The 19,390-nt window shown below is 34.2% G+C and overlaps 1 protein-coding gene across 1 annotated transcript; it reads right to left on the bottom strand.

Moving 5' to 3' along the window:
- Positions 1-7,809: 7,809 nt before the first annotated feature.
- LOC134272345 (interferon-induced protein 44-like) lies at positions 7,810-14,608 on the bottom strand. The gene is made up of 5 exons (XM_062754588.1): positions 14,578-14,608; positions 11,300-11,841; positions 10,518-10,600; positions 8,248-8,445; positions 7,810-8,004 (listed from the first exon to the last, which is right to left on the bottom strand). Exons 2-5 carry the CDS (start codon positions 11,823-11,825, stop codon positions 7,852-7,854), a joined length of 960 nt encoding a protein of 319 aa, XP_062610572.1. The 5' UTR covers positions 11,826-11,841; positions 14,578-14,608; the 3' UTR covers positions 7,810-7,851.
- Between the last annotated feature and the right edge of the window lie 4,782 nt (positions 14,609-19,390).

Here is a 19,390-nt window from a genome sequence, read left to right as displayed (position 1 = left end):
GTATTACACAAATGTTGCTCTTCAAAATAAACCCTTTAAAACTACCTTACATTTTCATGTTCATTGTAGAAAGCTGGGCCCTCTAAGATCATGGCCACCATCTCAATGATATCTAGTATGGAATTATCTTCAGTTAGTGTAGATTCTAGTTTGTCTAAATCATGATCCACTGGAGGTTAAAATTCAAGCCCCCCCCCCACCACCTCGGTAAACTTTGTCCTGATCTGATCTGAACTACAACATTACCCTATTTAGATTATGTAACTATGCTGCTTGAGGTGGGGAAATGGCAATGTTCAAGGAACATTTTCAAGAGTATAACGTTTATTTCTTAACATTTTGCCCGCTGATGCTACGTGTCTGTTCCTTCACAAGCCAAGATGTGCTGATGTAGGGGGCAGATACATACCGGTATTTTTTTTTCTTTATTTTTTCGTTTATTATTATAAGTTGTATGATTATATATGAGAGAAGCTCCACTGCCCCCCCCCCCCCCCCCCCCCCCCCCCCCCCCCCCCCCCCCCCCCGTAAGATTCATAAAAATTTCATATGTCATTGTTAAAATTCATTCCTAACACATCGAAATTTCAGAAATACTGTGGTTCATATATAATGAGTATATGTTATCAATTAGTAGCAGAGACATAGCATCGTTAAGAAGAGGAAGGCCAACCAAACGGAAAATTGTCCAAATTCAAAATTAATTTTTTTTTGTTTTGGGAGGAGGGATGGGAGGTGGGGATGGAGTTGGGGGTAGAGCCAATTTTTTTTCAAAGCCAACTTCTTACAGTGGCAATTCTTTTTTGGCATATAATACTAGATTTCCTTGATAAACTTTAACTGTAGTTAAAAGGGGTAACCAGCATTTCAATGAACATTTTCAATAGTAAGAGTAATGTTGAGAAAAAAGTTCCCCCTTGCTTTTTGCCTGAGTAGCATTAAAGTTTCGCATTTGGTATTTTTGCGCAGGTGTAACATGATGTTGTATGGAATTCTTTTTATTGTTTTGAACTTTTTTTGTTTAAAAATGCAGAATCGAATGTATGTCTAATAATCATTTTGATTGATACTGTTCGTTATTTCCATATCTTTCTTAGATTACATGTATATCACATGTTTGTATTAGTGATTTCATTTTGGCACAACATGATTTCTACACTTCTTTATCCGTAGTCAATAACAGCTGTAGAAGTTCACCCAACCGAAAATGTCTACTAGCAGAGGAGCATTATACCTTAAATTATAAAGTTAGATTGTTATTTTTGAATTCAGATACAGAACTCAGGGGTTTTTTTATTTTGGTCTTAAATTCAAGGGTCTGTGGTCCGTTTCATCAAAGACGGTACGCCTAGTCGTTCACGTAGCGCAAAGCGATTGTATATATACAGCATGCTTAAGTTTGGCCAAAATACGTCTACTCATTGGTATGCATGAGTTCTTAACTATGAAGATTTTGGGGAGTGGAAATTGGGGAGGGGGTATACACCCAACCGGGGAGATAGTTGTAATACTCTAAATTTCTTCATAAATGATTGCCTTATTTGGGATTCAATTTAATACTGTATCTTTAATTTTGACAATCCTGCATTTATACGCATTTAATTGTATAAAGTGGACCTTCAGATATCCGGACGCCAGATATCCGGATACTAGAGTATCTGGACGATTTACCATCGGAACGAAATTTTTAAATGTTATTCTGTCTTGTTTAACTGGTGATTCAGATATCCGGATGCTTCACATATCCGGACAAATTGAATGGGAACCAAAGCGTCCGGATAAACGGGGGTCCACTGTATTTTATTCATGATGAGGCATTGTATATCCACAACACCATTTACTTTTATCATTCACTAGAAAGAAACCTATTAAAAAAGTACTTTTTTGGAGGGGTAAATTTTTCAACCAATCGTAAAACGAAGTGGGCCTCTTAAAAATATATACTTGTACATGCATATATCGTGCTCGAAAACTCCAAATCTCATTTACCTGTTTGCTTCACGTTTAGACGCATGAATCTATAGAGTGTGATCAGGGAGGTTTAATTATTTAAGTACAAATCAAGAGTAAAGTAGGCGAGGAATGAAAATTACCTTGGACCCTGTTAAAGAGTTTAGTACGTTGGTAGGAAGAACCATAGTTATAAAGTTTAGGATTTGAACTGTTGAAGGGAAGGACACCCCAATAAGATTTTTAGATTTGGGAAAGAAAATTACAATTTTTAATTTTCCAAAAAGTTTCTCAGATGGAAGTTTTGTTTACTGATGACTATGTCTCCCTCACCTTTGAAAAGAAAACTCAAGGAACTACTCTTACGTGCAGAAAAGGTTGTAAGCGTTCAAAAGAGGAGAAAAGAAGAGAAGGGGGGGGGGGGTAATGGCCAACTTTTTTAAAGGCAAGGTACTTTCAATTCCAAATTTTTTTTCACAATTCCTGGATAAAACTATACTAGGGTCAACAAATAGGGAGGGGGCAACTATCTCTTAAATGAACATTTCCTTTAATAGAGGTAGTATTAGGGGAAAAATAGCTGTGATTTTGCTCTTCATTAAAAAGTGACATACCTCTTGCCCCCCCCCCTCCCTCACATCTGAAAGTGTCTGTGTGTGTGTGTGTGTGGGGGGGGGGCTAGTGCCCCCGTGCCCCCTGTGACTACGCCTATGGAGCAAATAGTATGGCATACAAGGTACATTGTACATGTAATGAAAAAATCTGTAATTTTTCATGATGATGCATATTTTGTATTATTTTAATGATTCCTAATAATTTAGTTGACTAGTCCATTATGTATGCCGAGTTACATATACAATATTGTAACGAGTTCTCTCTCTATTCCAGTATCAAATCCAAGGGGTGACACTGGGGGTGGGGAAGGAAGAGAGTGTGTATGTGTGAAAAATACATTTACAAAAACATTTCTTTTCTTAGACCTTTACTTTTAGAGTTTAATCAGATGGCATATTACAAGTCGTTAATACCGTATTTTATGATAAGTAGATTTAAGATGCATGTTTTCTACAATTTATTCCCCAAAAATTCATATGATTTTTCATTTAAATTCAATTATATGTGGCCGTATGTTTATGTTTTTTGCTCATGTGCAATGCAGCGGTGTCAAGTACAGTTGTTTGGCCAGTTCCGAATAAGAAACCGATTCGGCGGAACTATAAATATACTAGACATTATTTCAAAATTTAATATAAGTGTTTTGTCAAGGTAGTTTGATGACTTGTGGAATCAACTATTGTTTCATAAAAATTTATCCTGCCTTTAAAAAAAATTATTACGCATGTTACCATAGGTGTCATTTTTACCAGTTACGAATAAGCTGACGAGTTCCGGATAGCCCAGAAATTCTTATTCAATTCAACTTAAAAAAATATACGTCCCAGATGTTATCCATTAGCATGCCTAAGAAAGGTTAAATTGATTTCTTACCAATATATCATTTGTATTTCCAAAGGTTGAAGAGAAACTAGAGGTACTGTGGGTACTGAGCTCATTTTAATGATACACCACACCTTCTTTATGATTAATTAAGACAAATTACAAGTTTTGCTCTGGTAGACCCGAAATTAGTGTCAGATCAAAATGTAAAATAAAAGTTCATTATGTCACAATGTAATCAAGAATCTGTGAAAGCATCATTAAATCTTATTCAGTGGTATAGGAGGAATTGCGGATTTGAGATGGATAAGCCTTTCAATTACAAATAGTAGTGGTATCTATGTTTTTCTCAGGGAGCCCAAAGTTTGTGCCTGATCCAAAAATAAAATAGTTTTACTTTGGCACTGTTAAACAAAGATTCTGTGAAAGACTCATTAAATTCTGTGAAGCTTCAATAAACTTCATTCAGTGGTAGAAGAGGGGTTGCGGATAAAAACTGGATAACCTAGAGCATGTCAGACGGACGTACAACTAGACACACGGACGGACATAAAGACGGGTGGATGGACAAACATTCCTTTACTATATACCCCTTTTTTCCCGTTTTACAAGCGGGGATATAATACATCAGGCTTACAATGAAGAAAACAACGGAGAGTGAATTTATAAAAGTGTTTAAAATGGGTATTCGGAACTGGTAAAATAAGAAGACGCAAATATTTCGATATCTTCCAGTGTTCTAAACATTTATTTTTGATAAGTTTTTAGTGTATGTTAGAGTACATATCAAACTTACTTTTGATACCTGGAACGTGGTTTTATTTGAAAAAATTATAAATCTACAGAGATTTTTCTTCAGACTTGCGCGTCGCGGTGATTCACGTTTGATGCGTTGTAAAAGTATGTCGACTGTTTCGAGGACGATAATGAGACTTAACCGAGGGTAAATAATCAAAACTTTGCATAATTCAAACGCTAATAAATAAGCCTTCTTACCATTAAAAAAAAATATTTTTACATCGTTGAATTTATTAAAAATCAGTCCTTACATTAGTAATTATTCGGAACTGGCCAAAATCCGGAACTGGTCAAACGACTGTACTTAGTCCTGAGACTGAAGATATTGTTTGTACGAAAACGCAATTTAAGCCCGACTAAATATTGGCGTAATCCGTGGACACACTGTTATAACGCACTATGAAAAAAATTGGGACCAAGCTAACTCACTTTGAAAAATAAATTTTCTTTTCAAAGTTCGTTTATATCGACCATGTTTACGCAATTGAAGTTATCTAACATTAGACAAATGAAATGAAGAATTGCCTACTTGGCACAGAAATGGAAAGTGGTCTAAAATTTAATGCTAATAGTCAGTGCATGGAATAAAAAACAGGTGATAATTGACTTATATTTCCATTTCTAATTTTTTTCTCTGTGATATCTCTTTGAAAGTTTTGGGAGTATATTCTTGATAATTCTGCCGACATGTAAATTAGGTAGGTCGATAGGTCAGCAGGTAAGTAGGCGTTATACGCATGCAAATCTCGTGAACATTTGTCTCTCTGTCTGACGCTAAAGGAAGCCAAATATGCATGTAAATCTCGTGCGGCTGCCTTTGTGTTTGACATCAGTGTGCGAGGACTAATGAAATTGGCATGGAAGTCGTCGTGTAATTTAAATCGAATAGTCTATATTCTTAATTTTTAAGTCTACAATTTTACTTCACAATTAAATGGAAATATATGGAATCACAGTAAGTTTAGTTTTTAGAGTATGCCAGGGACATCAACAATAGTGGGAAACATGGGATAGTTTTCAACAGATCAAAGCCAAAAAATATTACATGTTATGCTGTTAAAAGAATGTTACCAGAAAGAGAGAAAGGGGGAGGATGGAGAGGTGTGTTGTTAAATATAAAATATTATAGTATAAGAATTATTTGTTTCTATACATAACGTCTACAAATCTTGATATTTAAAAATGCAAGATATTTTTGGCCGAAATCAGTATATTTTGATAAGAAAATAACTTGGGTTCCCTAAGGTTGAATGTATCCATACTTGTAAATATATATACGGTCTACTTAAGATGTATAAACATTGCATTCGTCTCCTTAAGGTATATATTGCATATGTCTACCCAAGGTATATATATATTTCAAATGTCTCCCAAATGCATATATAATGCATATGTGTCCTTAAGGTATATATATTGCAAATGTCTCCCTAATGTATATATATTGCATATGTCTCCCTAAGGTATATATATTGCAAATGTCTCCCTAATGTATATATATTGCATATGTCTCCCTAAGGTATATATATTGCAAATGTCTCCCTAATGTATATATATTGCATATGTCTCCCTAAGGTATATATATTGCATATGTCCCCTTAAGGCATACAATATGGTTTTTAAATATTAGGGGGACACCAAATTATATATATTTTTAAAAACTAATGTTTTCTTAATTTTCATTGTGAAAAACTCAAAATTGTTCTTTGTTTTATATAAATTTGCGCTTAAAACATCACAAAGTAAAAGATTAAAAAATATACAAAATGTCCCCTTAAGGCAGAATATTATGTCTGGTACCCCTTATGTAGAAAGCAGATATATATATATATATATATATATATATATATATATATATATATATATATATATATATATATATATATATATATATATATATATATATATATATCCTGGTAGTTGCATCCGATGTAACTTTTATATTAAAAATACCGACTTAGTCACGCAGGAGAAAATCAAGTTTCTCGGGTGATCTCCCTTTGATTACATAGTGACCATGGAGACGAGGAAACGGGATCGGGAGATAAAACATATGTTAACATTGTAGTAAAATAATTTTTTAAAAATAATATTGGAGGGATAGAGTATCCAATTTTTAAAAACATTTAGGCAAAATCATGCAATGATTAGTTAAACGTAGACCAGCTGCTTTACTAAAAAGTCTTGGGTTAGGAATGAGGTACGATAAGTCGACATTATATTGAATCTTGATTATGGGCGTCGGTGCTAATCGGAAGGGGGGGGGGGGTAAACCAACAAAAAAGGTAAATCCCAATTTTTAATGCCTATATAATGTCTAATTTTGCAAAAAAGTGCCCCCCCCCCCGGTTCCGATGCAGGCCTATTTTTATGCAGTCGTGCTTTTAGAGACTTCGGACGTCTTTTGCACTATAACACGAAATGTCCTATTATAAATTGAACATTTACATTTAAAAACTAATTAATATTCACAAAAGCAATAAAGAATCTTGTTTCTTTTCAATTAATGTGGGTAAACCCCCATTATTTGAACTGTGGATATCGGTGCTTAGAGATTTTAATCGAAAGAAAAGTTAAAATTTCGATGTGGCCACATCCCTCGAACAAAATAAAAATACGTGGATTTAGCTCTTTGGCCCTTGGAAAGTATATATCTAAAACCCATTTCCAAGTTGTCAAGATAGTTGTTTCAATGGAAACATAATAGTTCAATTAACCGTACTTTAAAACAAACAAGAGGCCCGTGGGCCACATCGCTCACCTGAGAAGTTTTGACCATGTGATTCTAAACCAGATTTCCCCCTTGTAATACCTATTATGACCCCATCGAACCCCAAGGGTCTTAATTTGGACAATTCAAATTCCCTTTTGTGGCCCCGGCCTACCCCTGGGGGTCATGATTTGAAAAATTTAGAATCTACACTACCCAAGGATGCTTCCATATAAGTTTCAGCTAATCTGGAGCAGTAATTCTTTAGAAGAAGATTTTTAAAAGATTTTTCCTATATCTTTCTATTTTAAACTATGATTCCCGATTGTGGCCCCGCCCAACTCCCGGGGGTCATGATTTGAACAATTTAGAATTTATACTACCCCCGGATGCTTCCACATAAGTTTCAGCTTTCCCGGCCCAGTAGTTCTTTAGAAGAAGATTTTTTAAAAGATTTTTCTTATGTATTTCTATGTAAAACTTTGATTCCCGATTGTGGCCCCGCCCAACCCCCGGGGGTCATGATTTAAACAATTTAGAATTTATACTACCAAAGGATGCTTCCACATAAGTTTCAGCTTTTCTGGCCCAACCGGTCAAACCGGAAGTAGCCAAAAATAGCTTATTTTGAAGGTTTCGATTCAAAATTGAAATTATAAAGTCACTGGAGAAGACTTAGCTCATTGCTTTCTTTTTCTGATGTCACTTCCGGCACTTCCAGTCAAAACCAGACGGAAGACCTATTCGTTGCTTTGCAAAGAGCTTTGCTCTAGTTTTTTTATATTTATTTGTAAAACACCTGGTACCTGTCCGGTACGTTGCCATTCATGCAGTATCTAAGCTATCTTTTGAGCGTCTACCTTTTTATATTTATATCGTACCTGGTACCTGTCTGGTACGTTACTGTCCAGTATATAAGCTATCTCCTGAGCGTCTATTGGTATCTTTTTATATTTGTATCATACCTGGTACCTGTCCGGTACGTTTCCGTCCAGTATGTAAGCCATCTCCTGGGCGTCTATTGTAAAGTCCTCCTCCAGACCCCGGGTATCACACAGGCGGATCTTCAGGTTATGTCCAGAGTTCTGGTCCTTGATGGTGTACTTCCGAAACTTCAATAATAAAATATTTTAATTTTGACCTGTAGTCTTTTGTATACAAGCTCAAGTAATGGTTAGAATAAATATGCATCAACTAATTTTTTTAATAGCAAACTTTTTTTAGTATTTAACTTAGAATATTATTTCTGATTTTGTTTGAAATGTTTCAGTTTTAGGACATGTTTGTGTCTATACTGTTTGTTTTGTTTTTTTTTTATCCTGAGTATTGAGTATAGGGATTATAATGAATCTTACCACTGTAGTAAGACTGTGCTCAAAGCTTCCACTCCGAGCCTTACTGGTTATTTTATCGCGGAAAATGGAGTTGACCGAGTTAAAAAAGCTTGATTTTCCCGCTCCGATCTGACCAATCAGAAGAATGTTTACTGCAGTCACATTGGCCTCACTTTCAGGTTCATATTCCACAACTGCCTCCTTTAGCTGCTGCACTGTCTGTTCAAATAAGTATAAATAAATGACAAGAAAACGTTGATGTTAACATCAATTGTCGCCCGGGAAATAAAAAAAAGTTAACAATGAAAATGAGTCTTGATCATCAAAACGCTTCGATATGTGTGAAAAGGATGGAGACAATAATATAGTCTAGAATATTTTGAAAACTTATTGTCGGATGATAATAGATGAAAAGCAATACCCTTTTACACTTTATCAATTCCTCAAGTAAATGTTGGCTGCATAAAATATAAATTGAAACCAGACACATGCATCACCTATTTTCAAAAATGCATTTTACTTTAAGAATAAAAACACGAACTGTGTAAACATTTAAACAAAGTTAAGTACGTTTTTATGCGATGTTAAATTCAATGTTCTAAAAAAGGGGACCTGTCGTTTTTTTTCGATAGTAAATGATAAGCAACTTTATATATTAAATATGAAAAACATATATTTTACAGATTCACTTTATATGGAAGTAAATATATTGAATATCTCGTTATTTATAAAGAGAAAGAACATTCTGATTTACAATCTTTTTAATGTTTAGAAAACCTTTAATTTTTGGGAGTTGAACTATGTTCAATCTCCCATGGGCATCACGTATTTAACATGCGCAGTAATTTGTGTTGATTATATAGAGCTGAAAGCGAGGCTACTGTGTCGGCTGATTTACTCCTACGATATTCAACAGAAAACATGCATTAAACATCCGCCACAAATAGTTCATGTCATTTTCTCCTGAATTGATCTAATTTTCATAATATAAGTAAATGTAATGATAAAGTAATCTTATTTTGAATATTAGATTTCGTTCAAAGTAAAACTAAATTACAAAGAACCTCGAAAGTTTTTGTAATGGAACTCATTTTTAGTGTAGCGTCCTACAATGAAAGAGATACGAACGACAACTCTACATACTGATAGCAAGCGATAAATCTAGTCTTCTCGACGCCCGACGGTCCCGGATTTTTAGCAATTTCTTTTTTACCGGTGCACAGAATTTATTCAACCTTTTCATGAACATTTTCTTGGTTTAAATGAATTCATTAATGCATAAAAACTTTAGGAAACATGCGTATTCATTACTAAATCAGCAGTATCACCTGCCAAAAGTGGTAAAACTAGTACTTTGTTGCAAATGTTAAAACCAAAAATGGACACCGATGTTTTCGTAAAATCGCGATTAAAAACAAAAAAATGAAGTATATATTTTTTTAATGAAAGGAAAACCTCATTTGCATACCAGATAATTTGTACGCACACAAACTCTCACATATACCACTGTTTTTTTTATGTTTTGTCAATATATATTTGTTTTAACTTGGTATTGCATTTTTTTCACAATATTAAAAAAAGATAAGTTCTGACGTACTCCATATATAATGTTTGTGTAATTGAAATACATTTATATTCACAGAGAAGATTTATATAACCAACCTGTTAGCTCTTAAAAGGATGCTGTGTTAAAATCCACATTTTATCAACATTGGTATTATTCCTGCGAAATTGAAATTTTCATAACAAATGGTAAAGGTGCATAAGAAAAATATATTACAAATTTGTAGCCGTGAGCAGTGAATTATATAAATGATCAACTGCCTCTTATATGAATATAATGGCAGTGTCCATGTTTTGCAATGGGAAACCCAAAATATGTGTAGGATGAAAAAGTAATAGAAGAAGCACGACGGCAATATGTAATAAAGATTCTATGAAAATTTCGTTCAGTGGTTTAAGAGGAGTTGCGGTAAGAGAAGGGTATACCTAAAGCGTAACAAACAGATGGACGGAAATCCCGATTTCACACCATGTTCAACTCCCACGAGTGCTTTCAGTACTTTGATTAATAACTTCTCCCACCTCAATCCCTATACACCATCAATTAAACTTATATGTATAGAGCAGCCCGGTCCTCCGGGCTGCAATAACAAAGAGATTATTACAAATCAAGAAATGTAGCCTAAAACATGAAAGGTGTATTGTTTATATATTTATCGTTTACATAAGTGGTCGACTAAGTGACGACTTTGAGCAGCATGGCTGATATAAAACAGTGAATGTAATACCTTTACATCAAAGTCTGGAAATTTTCTCCAAGGGTTCTCCAGAAGTTCTGAATCCATTATTGACTTGTTTGGGTCAGGGCCGTCTTCAAAAGAAAATTTGATTAATTTCTTTTTTTATTGATTTTTTTTTTTAAATTATTATTTTAAGAGACATGTCTCTGACTCTTAGGGCTGGGACGATACAACTTTTTCTATATCGATACGAATCACGATATTTGAGCCACGATCGATACAATATGTATCACGATATGTTTACTTGCTTATAAAATCTTTTTTTTTGCATTGAAATAAACAAATTATTTCTTTGCAAATAAGAATAATTTATTTTAAAAAGTTCTTTATATATTGTGAAAAAAAATATTTGACTCAAATGGTGTTAATTAGTATTTATAAATATCTTTTTTTTATATTTAGCTTATTTATTTTATGCACTAAACCCCAAATGTAAAATAAACAAAGAAAAACAGAAGTCAGATTTTTTGGGCGATATTTCGATATTTCTTCATATGAATCAATATGCGTATCGTCCTCACAGATATCACGATATATCGATATCTCGATACATCGTCCCAGCCGACTGACTCTAAGTATATATATATATATCGTACATGTTCGAGAGCAAATTATTGCTAGTGTTTAAAAATTAAAGACATGCAAAATAAATTACATTTTTAAAATTCTGGTTTACTGTTTACTTATGCGTCACTAAAAAATTATCCGAGTGTTTAAATGTTTTTAATACATAGAGTTAACTTTATTGTAATTTTACTTTAAAGAATCACCTTTTACAAGATACACTTCTAGATCCGTCACTTGAAGGCTATTGTTAGTAATAGAATCAATGTTTTGACCATTTAAATTGTAGGAATTCCCCAAGCCGTGGAGATATCCGTTTAATGAAAAATAATTTCCAGACGAGTTGATGGTTCCACTAAACGTGTGGATATCATGCCCACCACCAAACGTCGGTCCATAGTTGTTATGTCCATATCCAGCGTAACCTGTCTTGGTGACAGCACACTTTAATGGGTTTGAAGACCCGTTGTACTGCAGACGGAAAAGAAATGCATTTGGATCATTCAAATATGAGCAAGTAGAATTCCAGCTCTGTGAGAGGTACCCCCCGTATATCGTGTTGTTAGTGTTGTATAGAACCGTCACTGTGGGTCCCTGACCATCACACTTCTGATGGAATGTTGTGGCTGAACATCCATCTCTACTGATCTTGTACAATAACCGGAAGTGACAGGTCTTTCCTATCCAAGTCCCTAACTGATCTCTGTATTTCCGGTCCAGAAGTTCCGTCATACTTCCGAGTTTACAACTAATAAAAGTGATATTTTTTTTACTTCTTTATTTTATAATTTTTTTTCTAGTTCATATTATACTGAAGAATCGAATGAATACTTATTTACTCTCACGATGTTTTAATATACAGATTAAATGAAATTTATTGAATCAAATAAACACATGAAATTCGAAATGTGCACTATCTTCAATATGTAAATGTATCATATCTAGTCCTCTTCTATCGCAAAATTTCGCCTATATGCATTTCCCTTTACATTAACATTTTTTTTTTGTATTCCCATTTAAATGAAATTCATTTTGGTTGATGAATTATTATTTACATATGTAGGTATAAACCGTATTCTAAAATGAAGTCCGGCAACATATTGCAGCAGCTATTGTTTCACCATTTCACGGGTAAAACTAAAAAGTACACGTTTATATCAACAACAAAGTGTCTTCTTCGTTATAGAGGTATATCATGTTTACTAGTACAATCTATTTTGTTTTTCACTTTTAGTACCAGATATCCTAAATAAGTACCATATGTACAAACAGAAGCTACTCAAATTACATGTAAATGCCTGATATTTGAGTCCGAGTTCCGTAAATTTTGGACATGACAGTGTAATTATTTATTATCAAATCCAAACATTTTATTAATAATATAGCTAATACGAGAGAAAGAAGAGAAAATTATCTTCCCTTTTGGCACGCCACTGTACCATATCGAATAAGAAAATCTATAATTATATACATGTACGAGGGTAATGGGCGCACTTAGATGAAATTTTCAGTAAATGTTTATTTATCATAGTTAAGTACATCATATTTTTTAAAATAATATACAGACAAAAAACTTTATTATGCATAAATGTGTACAGGGTACGGTCCTACGGCGCACGGTAAAAACCCAACGTTATATTAGAAAATACACAAGTATTAATTCGATATAAAAGTTCTAAATACATAAGATTGGGATGAAAATTATCCTAATTCGATTTCACAATCAATTTTGTCGTCTTTTTAAAAGTTTCAATGCATTTGGTTAATTTTTGGCAGTTACCCGAGCATTCGAAATGGAAAGTGGTAAATACACGAAAAATGGCGACGTTTTATGACGCTACGGCGCACCGGAGAGCAGTTCTGGTTCATTTAGATGTTGTAATGACCCTTTAAATAATTTCTCTAAATGAATACAGAAGAAAAAATATTTAAAATATCATCAGACATGTATTAAAAGATGAAATGGGAGTTTTCTCTAGTTAGCGAAGTCTTTTTGATCGAGCCCCCTGGTAGTACCAAACAAACTGCTATTGTAATAGCAAAAGACGTTGTTAATGTCGATCGTCGATATAATACCGGTATTTTCTATTAGTTGAATGACGGTGAGAAACTGAGAATACTGTCCGTAACTTACTATTTAATCTTGAGAAGATCGCATGTGTGTGCCAGATTGGTTCATCAACTGTTTATGGAGATCAAGTATGTGAAGCAATGAAATTTCTAAATTTAAGTGGGACTTATCTAACTTTTATGCATAATTATATCTATTTGAAATATGCTATATATATATTCCTAGTATAATGACTAAAGAATAGTGAAAATTTCAGAACGCAGTGATGATTATTTTCCAAACTAGACAACTTCTCCACGATTTTATCGGACCACCCTATATCATATTTAACCACAGGGTACCTCAGAGCGACCCCCAGACCCCCTGCCTACTTTGGGCGCCCCCTCTAGTTTCATTTCCTGATCCGCGACTGCCCATGTACAGATTGTCAGAATGGGGTGAATTTCATATTTAGAGGTTCCTTGATCACGACAATACTATACATAGTCCCATATCATATTAATTAGAAACAAGATGTGTTTGTGAAACACTATGCGCCCGGCAGCAACAAAGTTCGGGAAAAGCTAATTTTAGCATTAAGGTCAGAGTCAAGGTCACAAGGTCATTGACCTTGGTGTCATTTGAAAGAACTTGATTAATGGAGTTTGCATACCAAATATGAAGACTCTATCTTTCATGGTTCAAAAGTTATGGCATGGCGAAGGTTAAAGTTTGCAGGAAAAAAGCTATTTTTAGCATATAGGCCACAGTCAAGGTCAAAACGTCATTGACCTTTGTGTTATTTGAAAAAGCTTAATTAGTGGAGTATGCATACCAAATATGAAGTCTCTATCTTTCATGGTTCAAAAGTTATGGTGAATGTTAAAGTTCGGGACAAACAAACAAACAGACAGACAGGACAAAAACAATATACGCCCTGGATCTATCGATCCGGGCGCATAAAAATCTTGCAGGGTTAGTCAAAAATTTTCTTTTTTTTAACATCGCAAAGTCATATAAATCATATAATAAAGCATAGGATATAGGCCTATGTAACAGATTAACCTCACAATAGAAAACTAACCGGCCAATGGGTTACGCACAATAAAACATGTATCTCATCTTACAAAAATTCCATCTCGACCAACTTTTTCACTTAGAATTTGCAATTAGAAGTATTCGTTGCAAAATGTACGAACAATATGCTTTTGAAAAGTGTTGACTGAAATTTCAATATTTACATGATTTACACAAAAGGGCTTCAGTCCAAATTACATGTACCCTTTTTTACCTGTTTACTAGTACTTTCCGAGAGCAGGTCACTTTTCAAACAATCAGTAGCCTATATAAAGAGGGTGGGATGAGCTTTTACTTTTCCTTCTCACACAAGGTTTTTTTTTAATTTATCGCATTTCCAAGAACCTCAACACTTACCGCGCTCTGGGAAGGTTTTACTTTCGTTTTGTCTTGATGTTCGTACACTGTATGGAGAGCACTTCGTGTCTTTAAAATATCAAGCCGAAGTAGGCGCCTAATGGTCGGTCATGTGTGCCAAACGGTGAAACATTAACGGCAAAAACATACCTATGTCTTATCTCCTTTTGCTTTGATTAACAAATAGAAAAAAAAACTGTCTAATTGTTTTCAATTCCTTTTGTATATTTTTCTAATTTAGAAATATACTTCAGAATCTGTAATTTTAGGGAATCCTCTTTCTAATTAAAATTAGACGTTAAATCGATCAGCTCGCATACTCTTATTGTGTATTAAAATTAGGTGTTAGATCCGCTCGCACACTCAATATGTATAATACATGTAATAGTAAAGTCCAAGGTCATTGGGAAGGTCCAGGTAAAGAAAAGGTTATTTATGAGAATGTTTCACCAAATAACATGCATCCAAGCCTGTTTTGTCAAATAGAAATCATTTTTAGGACAAAAATAAAACATTTAAAGGTATGATTTGGTCATTAGAAGAGAGGGCAAACAAACATTTTAGTAGAAGATGGCCTTTTGAAAAATAAGATCACCTGAGTAACTTTAGCACTGCTGTTCACCAGTCCCCCTCCTCTTTACCTGGACCTTCCCTGTGACCTTATAATTTACTATTGTTTTTTGAGTATCAAAATTTGTTTTAATATTATATATTATTGACTGACTTCGAGCGCAACATGCGTTTTGTCGGACCCAAGAACCAAACTGTCTGCCTGAGGCCGTTAGGGCGAAGGCAGACAGTTTAGTTCGAAGGTCGACAAAACGCATTTGCCCGAGAACTCAGTCAATAAATGTTTTGTTATACCTTTCATTTCATTTATTTTTTCCCATACATGTATCTTATACTGTCTTTCGTAATGTAAGTCAGTCACTGTCGAACACCTTCGATGAAAGTGAGATTAAGCTCCACCCATTCTGTGACTAAAGCGGTCCAACATATCATCGACCGGTCCAACATCTCGCTCAGCGGTCCATATCGATTTTTTTATGCCCGATCAGGAAAAAATAGAAATGTTAGCCTTTTTTTCTTATATAGATTTGTATAAGAACAAATTTTTAAAGGTATAACAAAAAGTATTAGTTTATAGCATTGAACTGTGTTATATATATAAAAAAATAAATGTACTTTTGTATATAATTAAATAAAGATTTATGTTTTCACAGGCATTTTATATATGTAATGGCTACACCTTCAAAATATGTTACTATACAAATCTATACCAAAAAAGTCTAACATTTCTGTTTTTACTGAGCGGGCATAAAAAATCGATGTTGGACCGCTGAGTGAGATGTTGGACTGGTCGATGACATGTTTGACAGCTTACTGTACGTCACAGAATGGACGGAGCTTAACTCATTTTCATTCTATGGTGTTCAAAAGTGCATGACGGTCCTGAGGTTACATCATTGAAGGCGGTACAAAATACATGTTTGTCAAAAAAAAAATAAATAAAACGAAAGGTTCAACAAAACATTTATTGACTATGTTCTTGGGCAAAATGCGTTTTGTTGACATGCATTGAAACCAAACTGTCTGCCTTCAGCCTAACGGCTTCAGGCAGACAGTTTGGTTCTTGGGTCCGACAAAGCGCACGTTGCCCTCAATCTCATTCAATAAATATACGGTAGAATATCACACTGCTGTTTTGATCTCGGCCCTGGTATCAGCCCGAGCGGTTGGTATCGGCCCAAGCCCGGAGGGCGCGGGCCGAGACCATCCGAGGGCTGATACCAGGGACGAGATCAAAACAGTGGTGTGATGTTGTTTATATCATATATCTAAAACCAAAGAAACACAAACAAATATTTTGATATTTTTCAATCAAAAAAGTCGTAACAAAATTAGAGTTATCTTTCTTTATTTCGTTGTTCCAGGAGATGTTGCTTGACGGCGAATTATCATAAAGAGAAAGATTTACTTGGTCTAGTCATTAAAAAATAATAGTCCTGGTGTTTTAAAACATTTCACTTCGAAGCACATTAGATAACAAAGGTTTAAAAATATCAAAAATTTTAAAAAAAAAACATATTCTACTTTCACTTTGGATCGAACCGGGGTTACAACTTCTTCAACGAACGTTACAATTTGTAAATCTGAAATTTATAGTATAAACTGTTTGTAATGTTTACGGTATATATTAAATTAAAATGGCACATTACATGAAAATTTTGTATTGTCTTACTGTCAAAGCAAATAAACGTCCATTTTTTTTTTCAAAACCATAGGCACTCCCCATCTAAATTGTTATAAAATATATCTCTACTATACTATAAACAAAACAAGGCAAGCCTCCATGTTAGAATCCGCTTAGGGGCATTTTCTGGCTAATAGCGAGAATTTCTCGCCAAAGTCGGGTCTTTCTCAGACATCGGGAGCTCTCATTTATTGAAATAAAATCTAATCGGGCTGAATCTTGCAGTATGTTCGCCGCATTCACGCGTTTTCCAACATTTCTCTGCAAATCACTTTTCCTCGGCCGGAAGTTGAGAGTTTCGCCGATTTTAGACAATTCGATCGTCGTTGACTTTCATAGACGTTTCGTGGGAAATTTGACGTTTTTGGTAGATAAAAACTCAGATTGAACGAGGAGCAAAGTATGACCATTAAAATAGTAAAAGCAGGGCATAACCTTATTTTAACTGGGCAAGCTGGGTCTGGTAAGGCATATACAATAATCAGTGTTCCATCCTTAATTAAGCATTGCTAACTTCTGCTAATTCAATACAGATGTACTGTGAATTATGCTTACAAAGTACATTCTGACTATAAGATATTTTGAGACATTTTGTCTTTTTTTTTTTGCTGGTGTTTGCTTGTTTTTTTTTTTTTTGTTTTTTTTTTTTTTTTTTTTTTTTTTTTTAAATGTCGTAATAGATCTACCACCTTTACATTAGTCAAAAAATAAATATGGTCAAGCAATTTTGATTGTACATAGTTCTTTTATCTTAGGCGTCGGAACCCGCGGGGGGGGGGGGGGGATAAGTCACTTTATTTGCAAAGATAGAAATTTTCTATGTATTGAAAATTGGGGTTTACCAGGTACCTTTTTTGTTGGTTTAGCCCCCCCCACACTTTCTACTATTTGCTTCCGACGCCTATGTTTATAGTCTTAAAAACTTACTATAAGAGAATAGTTGTTTGAGTAATGTACATATAAAATTTAGGAAAACAGTCTTAAGAAGAGTCATTTTCAGCTTAACGTATGTACACACAAAAATGGGGGGTGGGGTGGTACCCGACTCAATCTGCTTCCCTTCTATTTAATCTTTGTTTCATTAAAGAAACAAACTTGATATAATTTTGTTCAACAAACAAATAAACATTTATATTAAGAATGTCATTGCATTATTATGTCTAGTATGTTTTTTTTTAATTCAGCCCCTTTCTTGGTCTTATCATTTTAGTAAAATCCGTAGCACTAAGTATCCTAATCCCCCCAACAAGGCATGTGCTCTTTTTAATACTTAATTTACTCACACATACACGTTTAAGTTTGGAAAGTATCATTGAATACCCATAAATTATCCCTATTCAGAAATTTCTTATGGATCCTAATTCACTGTAAAATTTTATATTACAGTATGTCCTCTTATACTACATTTTATTTAACGACAAAAATGCTTACCACTGTGTGTATTTCTTTTTTTCAGAAGACATTTCAAAAACTTCGCGAAATACTAACCGTATTATAATTCGCAATTCAAATCATCCGCCAAGACATTCTTGGGTTTTCGAAACGTCTATGAAAGTAAACGACGATCGAATTGTCTAAAATCGGCGAAACTCTCAACTTCGAGGAAAAGTGACTTGCAGAGAAATGTTGGAAAACGCGTGAATGCGGCGAACATACTGCAAGATTCAGCCCGATTAGATTTTATTTCAATAAATGAGAGCTCCCGATGTCTGAGAAAGACCCGACTTTGGCGAGAAATTCTCGCTTTTAGCCAGAAAATGCCCCTAAGCTGATTCTAAAATGGAGGCTAGTTTCTTGCCTTGTTTTGTTTATAGTATAGTAGATATATATTTTTTAACAATTAAGATGGGGAGTGCCTATGTTCAAAACATGATTTGTTGCTGTCCGAGAAGTAAACAAGAGTTACCTCTCTTACGTCAAAAGTGCTATCATTTGGCGCACTTTTTAAAAGCAATTTTCTCAAAATTCTAATATAAATATTTTTTTTTTTTAATTCTGGTTTAATTTTTCGATATATAATGTTTCTCTTTAATACGTAAATATGAAATTTACTCTTAATTCACACAAATTAAACAGAAATAATGATTTGAAATTTGAGGGCGAGACAGCCCCTTGACGACGGGCCGAGACAGAGATATCTCAGCCCTGAGGGCGAGACAGCCCTACTTCCGAGGGCTGTCTCACCAAGTCCAAAATGCCTGCATCAGGGCTGATACACTACTAGGTATATGATATATAAGAATGTACGATTCAAATTTCCACCAGCAAGGACATTTTTTTCTACATATTTCGCATTTTTTCTCGAGTGTGTGTCTCATCAATAAGAATTCAAGTAAAGAAAATTCAACACAGAAAGTAAAAGTAATTTATGTTTAAAATCTTCCTTTATAAAAAAAATGATAACGACCCAAAGAATAATTTAACAGTTTAACCAATGGCATATATTATCTGCACCACATTCCTTTAGATTGCTTTAAATAACCTACATTTCCACCCTCTTTTGTTTGGCGGATCTAAATTATTTTACTTACAGCGAATAGAGAAAATATTTGAGCGGGT

This window comes from Saccostrea cucullata, unplaced genomic scaffold (assembly GCF_032062105.1).
Source record: "Saccostrea cucullata isolate Sc308-1 unplaced genomic scaffold, CSIRO_AGI_Scuc_v1 ctg619, whole genome shotgun sequence".
Classification (NCBI taxonomy): domain Eukaryota; kingdom Metazoa; phylum Mollusca; class Bivalvia; order Ostreida; family Ostreidae; genus Saccostrea; species Saccostrea cuccullata.
Note: the sequence above shows the minus strand (reverse complement) of the source record. Positions and strands in the feature narration are given on the sequence as shown.

Coding starts and splice junctions, on each gene's coding strand:
- LOC134272345 (XM_062754588.1), bottom strand. CDS start 11,825: ATGACGGAACTTCTGGACCGGAAATACAGAGATCAGTTAGGGACTTGG. Junction 8,446..10,517: donor TTCCAGACTTTGATGTAAAG/GTATTACATTCA, acceptor TTATTTGAACAG/ACAGTGCAGCAGCTAAAGGA. Junction 8,005..8,247: donor AGCACAGTCTTACTACAGTG/GTAAGATTCATT, acceptor TTATTATTGAAG/TTTCGGAAGTACACCATCAA.